We start from the raw sequence: 13,504 nt of genomic DNA on the forward strand, positions 1-13,504 counted from the left end.
AAGGAGGGATGACTAGAAACGATTCGGTTGGCCGTTTTATGTGTGGATTCATTGTCGGAGTAAAGGACCTTGTGCATTTCAGGTAAAATAACAACTCAATGTTTATATCCCAGGACAAATTAGCTAGCAACAGCAAGCTAGCTAAATAGGACAAATTAGCTAGCAAGTGCAAGCTAACTAGCTAAATTGCCATACATGTTTAATGCTTTTCGACCTGTCCCCAAATGAATGTCATTGGTTCAGAGTTTGTTTTGATATTTTAACCTGCGTGTCGTGATCGCATTTGGTGTAGGGGGACAAATAAATGTATGCACGATAGAGCACGCGCGCAGCCGGTTTGGGTTCCGTGTCAGAATAATCTGATATGAATCAGATTTGGTTTGAGGGCATAGCCACAGGAAATAGGGGTGGGGGGGGTGATATAATTTCTTCACAAAAGTTGTGCACTGAACCTTTACTAGTCCTGTATTATCAGACCGATATAGCTGTCTGTAGCATGAACAAACTTTATTTTTCAGCATCCCCTCCCCCCACCCCCACCCAAACTACTTCAGCTATGTTTAAGGGGATCTAGGGGACTGGAGGTTACCACAGCACAGCCCAACACCAGACCCTCCTGTCAATCCCTTTCTATAACTCCCTGGCACCCTCCTCAGGCTCGGGGTAGGAAGCGCAGGTTGATGGGTTTGGATGGGATGAGCAGTGTTCTAGTCTTGGGCTCTGTGGTCGGGGCCCCATCCTCTGGCTGGATCTCATAATGCTGCATCAGCTGTAGAGGGGGGGACAAGAGTTCAAGTGTTTAGTCTTAATGAGCCACCTGGTTGTCTGACGTCTCTCTAGCCAGAGAATCAGTTTACAACCATAAAATGAAGTCTCTATAACGTCCCATGCCAACTGGGATAGTAAAAGCAGAATATTGCCCCACTCATAAAAATGGGGTTCGTCACACCTGTTCCCACACACTCTTAGATTGCTTCTGGGGATTTACCATTAGCGAATCACCACAGATGATGGACGAAATCCAACAACAATCACCTCCAACAGTCTGTGGTAACATAATTTTGGCACTGACGGCTTTTTATTACTCAACACTTCCTTGACAATCTCAATGAAATACTTATCTTGCTCACCCTGGAGAGGGCAAAGTACATCTCTAGCTCTGCCACTCTCTTGCCCACACAGGCTCTCACGCCCACCCCGAAGGGTATAGAGCTGTAGGGGTGGTGTTGGTACGACTCTGGGTCCCCTCGCAGCCAACGGTCAGGCCTGAAACACTTTGCATCCACAAACTCCCCCTCGTCATGACTGGCAGCATAGTGACAGAGATGGAACTGGGTCTGAGAGAGGGGAATAGGAAGTAGGAGACATACAGGAAGGAGAGCGACTGACAGAATTTCATGGAAATGACATCTCATCCTTTTGGGAAAGAAATGGAGATTTCTTAAGTATTGACAAAGGTGAGAGAGAGAGATGTTGATATCTTTCTTCGCCTGCCCCTACCTTCTTTGGGAACCAGTAGTTGTCCACAACAACTTCATTGTCTACGGTTAGACGGCCATTCCCTGGAACTACAGGGTACATTCTGAGAGAGAGAGAGAGAGAGAACAGCTTCAGCAACATGGGGAGCCTCTGTAGGACTGCCTTATATAAACCTGTGTGTGGCTAGGAATGTTCAGTATGCCAGACCTGCCAACCCTGTCCAACTTTTTTAGAGTACCAGACGCGCGCAGCAATTTGGAGATTCAACTTGCAAATTTAGTGCAAAGGCATTTTAGAAGCATTGCCTCTGTAGCTAATACCGGACACTCACTCATTTTTCATTGTACAATCTTCTAAACACCCGACTCCATTTAATGCCAAGACATTTATTTTTGATTATACTTTTGTAATGCTCTTTGTGACGTGGATCCTAATTACAGTCTATCAGGTTGCGTGATCCTCGTCATGTTACGTGGAAAATACAACTAATGGGACGCAGTATTACATGTAAATCACACTCGCACAAATGTGACCAGTTATTTGTCGTAATTGCATTTCATTTCTTTCACTAGCAAATGCGAGTGAACTGCCGACACTTTAGAGCCCACTGAATCTGATGTTCACTAACGTTAGCTTGAAACAATTAGTGTTCACCTTCCCACAACACACGGAGTCGAAAAGGGATTTGTCCATGTGTTTACGTACAGCTGACAGTCTTCAAACTCAGCATCACAACAAACAGGAGGGGCAGACACCGGGTAGCTACGTCCAATAATGATGTGTTCATCTGCATGTCTGTTGACGCAAACTCTGTACATGTCTGTGTGTTGCAGCTCGAGAATCGGGATGTTAGATTTACTCAGTGGATTTATTTTTATTCAAATGTTTGTTTTTTAAACATCAGGCCCTATTCATTACCTGCGTACATGGACAGAGAATTGCGTAGTTGGTACCCCATATTTCGTGCATGTTGACAGGTCTGGTCACATTGGTATTTGGTGAAGTTTTGATACCGGAGAGTTGGCAATGGCAGGTTGTGATTCTGACCTAGATGGTGTTATTGAGCATTTGAATCATTCGAAAATCAAGGACACACAGGATAAATGGCTATGACCATATAGGAAGAGGTGGAGGGGGCCAATTTCCTTCTATAAGCCTGTCATCCAGGACCTCTATACCAGGCGGTGTCAAAGGAAGGCCCTAAAAATTGTCAAAAGACTCCAGCCACCCAAGTCATCAACTGTTCTCTCTGCTACCGCACGGCAAACGATACCGGAGAGCTAAGTCTGGGAGCAAAAGGCTCCTGAACAGCTTAAGCCCCAAGCCATAAGACAGCTAAATAGTTCACCATATAGCTACCTGGACTATCTGCATCGACCCTCTTTGACACATACTTACTCTAAACACATATACACACTCACCCACGGATAACATGCACACACACGCTGTTGCTTCCGTCTTACCTATCCTGTTGCCTGGTCACTTTACCCCTACCGATATGTACATCTCTACCTCAATTACCTCATACCCCTGCACATTGACTCCATATTGGTACCCCATGTACATAGCCAAGTAAATATTACTCATTGTGTATGTATTCCTCGTGTTACAATGTTTTTATTTATTTATTATTAAAACATATATATTGTATTCTGCATTGTTGGGAAGGGCCGTGAGCATTTCAGAGTTAGTTTACACCTGTTCTTTACGAAGAATGTGACAATTAAAATTTGAACACACCATTCAGGTTATATAAGGACATTACCCCCCTCCCTCCTTACATAAACTGTCCAAAAAGCATGCCCCATGCCTCCACCTTGACCCTCTGCACTCCGGATTAAATGCCAACATGCTATCTCACTTATCAGTCATCATCAGTATAATTAGGGAAAGGAAAATGCAAGCACACAGGCAGAAAAACTCTTTGACCAGGCATGCTCAAAACAAGAGGCCAGTTGCAGGTCACCGTTCATGGCGTGTGTGTGTTCACCTCAGAACCTGCATGTGTGTACGTGTACATGCATCCGTGCGTGTATTCACCTCAGAGTCTCCTTGATGACAGCCTTCAGGTAGGGCATCCTGCTCAGGTCCTCTGATCTGGGCTGCTGTCTTCCCGGACACACGGACATGATCTCACGGTACAGCCTGTCCTGAGACGCGGCGTCGCGAGCCAACTGGTACAACGCCCACGACAAGGTGTTGGACGTCTGAGGCGAAAGGAGAAGGACGATAGTAAACCCCTCTTTCTTTCTTAGAGTGAAGTGATATGATATATACTGAACAAAAATCTAAAAGCAAGCTGATTGAACAGCACGATCATTACATAGGTGCACCTTGTGCTGGGGACAATAAAAGTATGTTATAAAATGTGCAGTTTTGTCACACTACACTGCCACAGATGTCTCAAGTTTTGAAGGAGCGTGCAATTGGTATGCTGACTGCAGGAATGTCCACCAGAGCTGTTGCCAGAGAATTGAATATTCATTACTCTACCATAAGCGGTTTGAGGATGTCAACGTTGTAAACAGAGTGCCCCATGGTGGCGGTGGGGTTATGGTATAAGCTGGCATAAGCTACGGACAACGAACACAACTGCATTTTATCGATGGCAATTTGAATGCACAAAGATGCCGTGATGAGATCCTGAGGCCAACTGTCGTGCCATTCATCCGCCGCCATCACCTCATGTTTCAGCATGATAATGCACGGCCCCATGTTGCAAGGATCTGAACACAATTCCTGGAAGCTGAAAATGTCCCAGTACTTCCATGGCTTGCTTACTCACCAGGCATTTCACCCATTGAGCATGTTTGGGCTAATCTAAATTGACGTGTACGACAGCGTGTTCCATTTCCCGTCCATAACCAGCAACTTAGCACAGCCATTGAAGAGGAGTCAGATAACATTCCACAATCCACAGCCTGATCAACTCTAAGTGAAAGAGATGTGTCGCGCTGCATGAGGCAAATGGTGGTCACGCCAGATACGCCCCTACTTTTCTCTCATATTCTTATTATTTTTACCCCTTTTTCTCCCCAATTGGTAGTTACAGTCTTGTCCCATTGCTGGAACTCCCGTACGGACTCGGGAGAGGCGAAGGTCGAGAGCCATATATCCTCCAAAACACGACTCTACCAAGCTGCACTGCTTCTGGACACAATACTCGCTTAAGCCCCACCAATGTGTCAGAGGAACACAGTACATCTGGCGACCGTGTCGGCGTACGTGAGCCCGGCCAGCCACAGGAGTTGCTAGAGCGCGATGGGACAAGGACATCCTGGCTGGCCAAACCCTCCCCTAACCCGGACGACGCTGGGACAATTATGCGTCGCCTCATGGGTCTCCCGGTCGCGGTCGGCTGCGACACAGTCCGGGATCGAACCCGGATCTGTAGTGACGCCTCAAGCACTGCAGTGCTTTAGACCGCTGCGCCACTCGGGAGGCCCTACTTTTTCTTTTAAGGTATCTGTGACCAACAGATGCATATCTGTATTCCCAGTCATGTGAAATCCATAGATTAAGGCCTAATTAATTCATTTAAAATGACCGATTTCCTTATATGAACTGTAACTCTATAAAACCTTTGAAATTGTTACGTTTTAGATTTTTGTTCAGCCTACTTTATCGTCCCTGAGGGGAAATTTGACTTGGACAATTAAAGTGCTGATGTTTCAACAAAAAAATATATTCAAAGTTGAGGGAGTGGTGGAGGCTGTATCAGAGACTAGTTATCAAGTGATCATCAACATTTATTGACATCAATTCATCATAAAATCAGCAGAGGAAATTACTTTGGAACAGTAGATCATTTCAAGTGACATCTAGTCATTGAAAAAGACCATCTCAAGTGAGAACACTGATTTCCAGTGAGCAAAACACATTTATCTCTATGACGTAACATAAAAGGTGGAATAAATGGAGCTCGAGACTTGTGCTTTACTCAGCAACAGATCCCAGAAAGCAGCAAGTGACGCCTGACAAAAACAAGACCCGACTGCACCAGGGAATGCAGCCAGGCAGGTCATGTAGTGTTTGTATGGTTACTGTGTATCTGTCTGTGGTTCTGTGAGTGCATTTTGTACCCTCTAAAATTAATACAAAGTTACACTGCGAATATATATGTCTACAAACTAAAGCAAATGTTTTTAGTATTTATGACCTGGGGAGAATCGTGTAATCTTAAAGCCAAAATACACCTCCACCCTACAAAAGCCTCTGACTCCATCACTTCCCCCATTCCCTAGGACATGTCCAGTAGGAACAAAACAGAAGAAAACATTTTGAAATGAAGAGGAAATAATATAATTTGCCATTGAGAAATTCACATGTTCGCTTTCCATTTCAAAAGGTTTGTTTACGGTGTACCCTACAGAACGTGACCCTGCTGTTATGTATGGCACCCCCCTCCTCTCTGTATGACCTCCCATGACCCTCTCCTCTCACCGTGTCCACTCCGCCCAGCAACAGCTCTGTGATGCTGATGTACACCTCTCCCAGGGTCAGTTTATCACAGGACAGCAGGTAGGTGAGATACATCCCCTCCACCTGCTTCCCAGCCAGCACCTGGGCATCCATCTGCGCCAACTTATGGTCAATGAGACGCTGAGCTGAGGGTTTATGTAGAAATACATTGAACACACACATTCATGTAGGGGACGCACACAAACACACACTGAACAAAGCTCAACAGTGAGTTTCCTTTGGCAGACGGGTTGCCTCCCACACTAACAAAGTTCCCACATAGGTCTGCGATTTCCGACCCGTCTCAACGGTGCTTAGCGACTGACAGTGGCTGATGTGACAGGGAAAGCCCTTGTGCAATAGAAATAACCGTACGCTTGCATTGTGGGGGTCGAACCTACCATGTCTACTTTCCAACCTTTAAGTCCGCTTGTCGCTCAATAGAAGGAGCCCCGGACATTATTTGCAAACATACCTACAGCCACCAGGTCGTCCCAGGCTTGGACAAATCGTTTCCAGAAGGGCAGGACGTTGCGTGTCCAGAGCGGGAGGAAGAGGACGGTCTCAGACAGGGTTAGCATGTCGTTGGCTGCAGCGATGAACTTCAGCGTGTCCTTAGGGATCTCCTCCTGCAGACAACCCAGCCGCGTCTCAAACAGGATGGAAGAGATCCCTGCAGGGGCGGAGAGAACACAGTTGAACAATGAGGACAACACAGAGCTGGTGGGATTCTCGGTATCCTAGATGCATATCTCCTGCCGTTGTGCCCCCGAGCAAGGCACTTTACCTAAGCTGCTGACTGTGGCAGACTCTGGCTTCCAACCCCACTGGGTGTGTGTGTGTTTCTGAAGGGGTTAAAAGCATAAATAATACTGAATGAACCAATGGTATCACACCTTCAAAGCCAAACTTGTAGAGCTCTGCGGTGAGGTCTGGTACGGTGGTGTGGTCCTGACTGCGGAGGCGGAGCCTCTCAATACGCTGTAGCAGGTCCCCTACCACCTGGTTGATGACAGGCGCGTACGCAGACACCTCCGCTAGCTTCAGCATCTTTGGATTCAGGACACTACGGATACGGTACCACTGTGGGCCTTTACTGTAGGAGAGGAGAGGAGGGGACAGACACTGAATCTACAGTTGATATTGAGAATAAAGGGGTGGAGGTTTATCTACAGGCCGTGGCCAAAATAAAGGAAAAACTTAAATGAAGGATACAAAGTATATTAAACGCAGCTGCTTCCACACAGTAAGCAATGAACATCCCAGATCGCAACCCAATTGAACACTTATGGAAGATTATAGAGCAGCGCCTGAGACGGCGTTTTCCACCACCATCAACAAAACACCAAATGATGGAATTTCTCATGGAATAATGGTGTCAAATCCCTCCAATAGAGTTCCAGACACTTGTAGAATCTATACCAAGGCACATTCAAGCTTTTCTGGCGACTAGTGGTGGCCCAATGCCCCATTATGTTGGTGTTTCATTTATTTTGGCAGTTACCTATTGGTTAGATTGATCATGTTGGAGGTGGAGGGTTACTACTGAAACAAGTTTACCTGTAGAGTTAGGGTTTCCTCAAACCAGACCAACATGGCTTTTACCCAAGGCAATGATTTATTGCCAATAACTGTCATAGTGTATCTTTGAAGCATAGGGTGTAAGCAATGTTCCCTCTAAGCTGCGCACCTCCCCCAGGATGCCGCGCAGAAGAAATGCCATGCAGAGACGTAAGAGATTGAACTTCACTGAGTTAGCCGCATTAGTTTGCACTATATAGATTACCGTTTCCTCTGCGATTGAATCAAAAGGATAAACTGGGTGGTTCGAGCCCTGAATGCCGATTGGCTGACAGCCGTGGTATATCAGACCGTATATAATTACGTCGGTAGCCGGTTTATAATAGCAATAAGGCACCTCGGGGGTTGGTGGTATATGGCCAATATACCATGGCGAAGGGCTGTATCTAGGCACTCCGCGTTGTGTCGCTAGTTGTAGGCAGAGCCAGTGTGCAGCAGAGTATAATTATTTGTGTGGGGGTAGCCCATGAGCGGTCTTTCAATCCCCCGCGAGTGAATGCGCTTTTCAGATCAGTTCAGAGCACGCATGTGCACATTTGTTGATATTCTTTGCTAGTTAGCGAGTTATTTGCCCAGTTATTGATAATTATAAACTGGATGGTTCGAGCCCTGAATGCTGATTGGCTGACAGGCGCGGTACATCAGACCGTATACCATGCGTATGATAAAACATTTATTTTTACTGCTCTAATTACGTTGGTAACCAGTTTATAATAGCAATAAGGCACCTCAGAGGTTGTGGTATATGGCCAATATGCCACGGCTAAAGGCTGTGTCCAGGCACTCACGACACAACAACATCCCTTAGCCGTGGTATACTGGCCATACACCACAACCCCCGAGGTGCTTTACTGCTTAAATATAGGTCAGCAATGGGGAGTTACCCCTCCCTACAAGAGCACAAAACGTGTAGGCCACATTTCAAGCTCTCTTTGAAATGCTAATCAGCTTAAAAGCTTACATCGTAATTAAAGGGGCAGTGTTGTATTTTGAAACACGCTTGCATATCCTACATTGTCTAAATCTCTGTATGGCAATAATAAATTGTATTTTGTAAAGTGGTTTCTTGCATCATACAACACAATGTATTGTCACCCTATAGTGTCACAGGCCAAGTAAAACATGATTAATATCAAGTGTTGCATAATGTTAAAAACATGATTCAAAATGGAATGCAGTATGGGCCTGCATTGAACATCACATATAGGCTACTGTAGGCTATATCACGGAAATCTAAAGCTGTTTCCATGTGAAAATGTTATGGGATTTGCGCCATTGGTTTTGTTGGTAAGCCTACATTACGCTCAAATAGCCACAATAGCCTATTGGCTACTGTCTAAAACTGTAATGGTACAGCCGCAGGGTTTACTGTAAACATGTGCCGGAAGTTGCACAAAATCCTCACAACAGTTCCACGAGAGCAAATATTTCCTCAGTGCGCCAAAAAAATGAGGAAACAGTGTGTGTAAGTATTAACCCTTTCCTACACCCAATCTAAGGAATAGTCCTTGATGTGGTTCATCGGCCACTCACTCCACATGGAGTCCATAGGCCTGTCCCCTCATATCGCGGTACTCCTTCCAGTGTGGCAGCTCTGTCCGGACTGGGTAGCGGCCCTCCTGACGGATCACCTGGGATATGAGCTCTGGAGACGCCACGTTCACCACATCAAACGGGCCGAACCGCGAGCGCCAGATGGGCCCGTACAGTTTCTTGTGTTCAACCTGGGTTGGGGGAAAAGAGTAGAAGATATTTGATTCTGGAAATGTACACAAAGATGTTGGAAATGCACAGTGAGACAGTCCTATATAATTATATTTCATATGAATTAATGATTCACAAAATATACACCGAGTATACGAAACATTAGGAACACCTGCTCTTTCCATGACAGACTGACCAGATAAGTCCAGGTGAAAACTATGATCCCTTATTGATGTTACCTGTTAAATCCACTTCAATCAGTGTAGATGAAGGGAAGATGGCAAGTTGAAGATGGATTTTTAAGCCTTGAGACATGGATTGTGTATGTGTGCCATTCAGAGGGTGAATGGGCAAGACAAAAGACTGAAGTGCCTTTGAACAGGGTATTGTGGTAGGTGCCAGTTGCACCGGTTTGTGTCAAGAACTGCAACGCTGCTGTTTCCCCCCCCACTCTCAACAGTTTCCTGTGTGTATCAAGAATGGTCCACCACCCAAAGAACATCCAGCCAACTTGACCTAACTATGGGAATCATTGGAGTCAACGTGGGCCAGCATCCCCATGGAATGCTTCTGACACCTTGTAGTCCATGCCCTGACAAATGGAGGCTGTTCTGAGGGGAAAAGGGGGTGGACTCAATATTAGGAAGGTGCTCTTAATGTTTTGTACACAGTGTATATTTACTAAAAATAACAGTATATAAACTACTTATTATCCTAATTAGTCAAATCAACCTCTAGTTTAATAAACCATGAATCCAGGTGCATAACTTCTGGGGTCATGATCCCACCAATATCAGAGCCAATTTGACCTCCTAAATAAAATGCTATGATAAATTTGATGGATGTGAAATTATTTAACCACCTTAGGTACTGGCTTTCTACACAGTACTACTAAATTCAAAATGTTATGACTGGATCACCCCTGTTAAACTCATAAGTACAAATAAGAATTATAGAAAATTATATTTTTGAAATAGAGCAAGTTTCTATTGCGAAGTGACATCTTGCATGTGAGTCCTATCTATCAAAATGACTGATCATTTGTGGCATTGTGAGAGGAAAGCACTCATGTTTATACAACCTAATAATCGCCCTGAGAATACTTCCAGAACCACCTTCATCTTTTATTTCAATTAAGAAAATCTACAAAATAAATTGGCCTACCCTAGTCTTTATTAATATACATACAGTTGAAGTCTAAAGTTTACATACACTTAGGTTGGAGTCATTAAAACGTGTCTTTCAACCCCTCCACAAATGTATTGTTAATAAACTATAGTTTTGGCAAGTCGGTTAGGACATCTACTTTGTGCACGTGTAACAGTATAACTTTAGACCGTCCCTCGCCCATACCCGGGCGCGAACCAGGGACCCTCTGCACACATCAACAACAGTCACCCTCGAAGCATCGTTACCCATCAGTCCACAAAAACCGCTGCACTTGCAGAGCAAGGGGAACTACTACTTCAAGGTCTCAGAGCAAGTGACGTCACCAATTGAAACGCTATTTAGCGCGCACTATTCCACCGCTAACTAAGCTAGCCGTTTCACATCCGTTACACACGACACAAGTCCCTTTTCCAACAATTGTTTACAGACCGATTATTTCACTTATAATTCACTGTATCACAATTCCAGTGGGCCAGGGGTTTACATACACTAAGTTGACTGTGCCTTTAAACAGCTTGGAAAATTCCAGAAAATTCTGGCATGGCTTTAGAAGCTTCTGACATCATTTGAGTCAATTTGAGGTGTGGCTGTGGATGTATTTCAAGGCCTACCATCAAACTCAGTGCCTCTTTGCTTGACATCATGGGAAAATCAAAAGAAATCAGCCAAGACCTCAGAAAAAAAAACATTGTAGACCTCCACAAGTTTGGTTCATCCTTGGGAGCAATTTCAAATGCCTCAAGTATAAACACCATGGGACCACGCAGCCGTCATAACGCTCAGGAAGGAGACGCGTTCTGTCACCTAGAGATGAACGTATTTTGGTACAAAAATAGCAAATCAATCCCAGAACAGCAGCAAAGGACCTTGTGAAGATGCTGCAGGAAACAGGTACAAAAGTATCTATATCCATAGTAAAAACGAGTCTTATATCGACATAACCTGAAAGGTCGCTCAGCAAGGAAGAAGCCACTGCTCCAAAACCGCCATAAAAAAAGCCAGACTACGGTTCGCAACTGCACATGGGGACAAAGATTGTACTTTTTGGACAAATGTCCTCTGGTCTGATGAAACAAAAATAGAATTGTTTGGCCATAATGACCATCATCATGTTTGGAAGATAAAAGGGGGAGGCTTGCAAGATGAAGAACACCATCCCAACCGTGAAGCACGGGGGTGGCAGCATCATGTTGTGGGGGTGCCTTGCTGCAGGAGGGACTGGTGCACTTCACATAATAGATGGCATCATGAGGGAGGACAATTATGTGGATATATTGAAGCAACATCTCAAGACATCAGTCAGGAAGTGAAAGCTTGGTCGCAAATGAGTCTTCCAAATGGACAATGAACCCAAGCATACTTCCAAAGTTGTGGCAAAATGGCTTAAGGACAATAAAGTCACGGTATTGGAGTGGACATCACAAAGCCCTGACCTCAATCCTATGGAAAATTTGTGGGCAGAACTGAAAAAAGCGTGTGCGAGCAAGAAGTCAGACATGAAGTCAGGCTTGTGGAAGGCTACTCAAAACGTTTGACCCAAATTAAAACATTTAAAGGCAATGCTAGCAAATACTACTGAGTGTATGTAAACTTATGACCTACTTGGAATGTGCTAAAAGGAACTAAAGCTGAAATAAATCATTTTCTCTACCATTATTGACATTTCACATTCTTAAAATAAAAGTGGTGATCCTAACTGACCAGACAGGGTCAGACAGGGAATTTTTACTAGGATTAAATGTCAGGAATTGTGAAAAACTGAGTTTAAATGTATTTGGTTAAGGTGTATGTAAACTTCCAACTTCAACTGTACATGTGACATTGCACAGCAGTAAAACTGGTCTATTTCACCATTGTTATTTTCTTCTTCTTGATTTCAACAGGTAAGGGAAACCAGCTACTGGTGTTTACGTACTGTTTCTTGATCGAGTAAAAGGTATTCTTATCCCATATTTTTGTGCAACAACAGTATAAATTCATTCAATTGGCGGAGGTGAGACTGAAAGAGAGGGCACTGGTTGAGAGTGCTGCAGTTATCAATTGTGATCATGGTCACAGCTCTATTGAAAACGTATCATTCTACACATTTAATGCCCGTTTCATTGTGGACTTTTCATTGAAATTAGATGTTGGCATACCTGCATCTAGCTCAGCAAACCATGTCAACATTGAATTGCGATTATAAACCCAGATTTTAGTCAGTAGCCGATACCCATTGAAATAAGTAAATCTCGCAAATAGGTCATTTATAACGGTTTGTAGTCTTAACATCTGCCACAAAATAACGGCAGACCATGTACCACCTGAATGACCAACATTTAATTATGTTCTAATTACGTTGGTCACCAGTTTATATAAATAAGGCACCTCTGGTCACCAGTTTATATAAATAAGGCACCTCTGGTCACCAGTTTATATAAATAAGGCACCTCTGGTCACCAGTTTATATAAATAAGGCACCTCTGGTCACCAGTTTATATAAATAAGGCACCTCAGGGATTTGTGGTACCACACCTCGGGTCTTATTGTTTAATCATAGCAGTCGTCAAATCAAGTTACATCGACATCCTTTGATAGAAAATGATCTGGATAGTTGAATAAGAGCGACGTACCTCTTCTCTTGCAACAATTAGAATTGTGATGGAAAATCGAATTTAGCTTCTTAGTCTACGTCGTTAAAAATTACGTTGATATAATTTAATTCGCTCGATAACGTGCACTCACAACACGTATGAAACTAGACATACTTGGATGAAAGAGTGGCAGAAATGAGAGATTGTGGGATTCGTTTTACCTGCATCGCATGGCTCTTATCTGCATATCCCTTCACGAACAGCCAATACACCGTCGTGGCCAAACTAGGTCCGTGTAGATCGTCTATTGTTTTGCACTTCTCCGGAGTTGTTTCTATCGTTGTCTGCAATTTTTGTCCCACGTGTCTGCTGGCACCGGACTTGAACCTCCGACCACCAGACACAAAGCGGTCCAGCGCCACTGACAGTTTCTGGCGGTGGTGAACTGTGAGTCGGAGCGGCCTGGTCACCGCCGCAGGGCTACACATGTTGAGTGGAGCGCATACAAATTCATTCTACCATCTGTGGCTTTTTAG

The 13,504-nt window shown here is 44.3% G+C and overlaps 1 protein-coding gene across 1 annotated transcript; it reads right to left on the reverse strand.

Annotated features, from left to right (window-relative positions):
• Nucleotides 1–318: 318 nt before the first annotated feature.
• On the reverse strand, nt 319–13,504 carry LOC112253824 (sterol 26-hydroxylase, mitochondrial-like). Its single transcript, XM_024425844.2, has 9 exons — nt 13,190–13,504; nt 9,055–9,245; nt 6,837–7,036; nt 6,416–6,613; nt 5,923–6,086; nt 3,520–3,686; nt 1,501–1,582; nt 1,131–1,337; nt 319–769 (listed from the first exon to the last, which is right to left on the reverse strand). The coding sequence occupies exons 1-9, from the start codon at nt 13,454–13,456 to the stop codon at nt 653–655; spliced, it is 1,593 nt and encodes a 530-aa protein (XP_024281612.2). The 5' UTR covers nt 13,457–13,504; the 3' UTR covers nt 319–652.

This window comes from Oncorhynchus tshawytscha, linkage group LG07 (genome assembly GCF_018296145.1).
Source record: "Oncorhynchus tshawytscha isolate Ot180627B linkage group LG07, Otsh_v2.0, whole genome shotgun sequence".
In the NCBI taxonomy this organism is placed as follows: Eukaryota; Metazoa; Chordata; class Actinopteri; order Salmoniformes; family Salmonidae; genus Oncorhynchus; species Oncorhynchus tshawytscha.

Excerpts from the sequence above, each read along its gene's own strand:
- LOC112253824 (XM_024425844.2), bottom strand. The coding sequence starts at position 13,456 with ATGTGTAGCCCTGCGGCGGTGACCAGGCCGCTCCGACTCACAGTTCAC. Across the intron at positions 7,037-9,054 it reads GCCTATGGACTCCATGTGGA|TAAAGGCCCACAGTGGTACC; the intron begins GTGAGTGGCCGA and ends CCTCTCCTACAG. Across the intron at positions 6,087-6,415 it reads GGACGACCTGGTGGCTGTAG|CTCAGCGTCTCATTGACCAT; the intron begins GTATGTTTGCAA and ends ATAAACCCTCAG.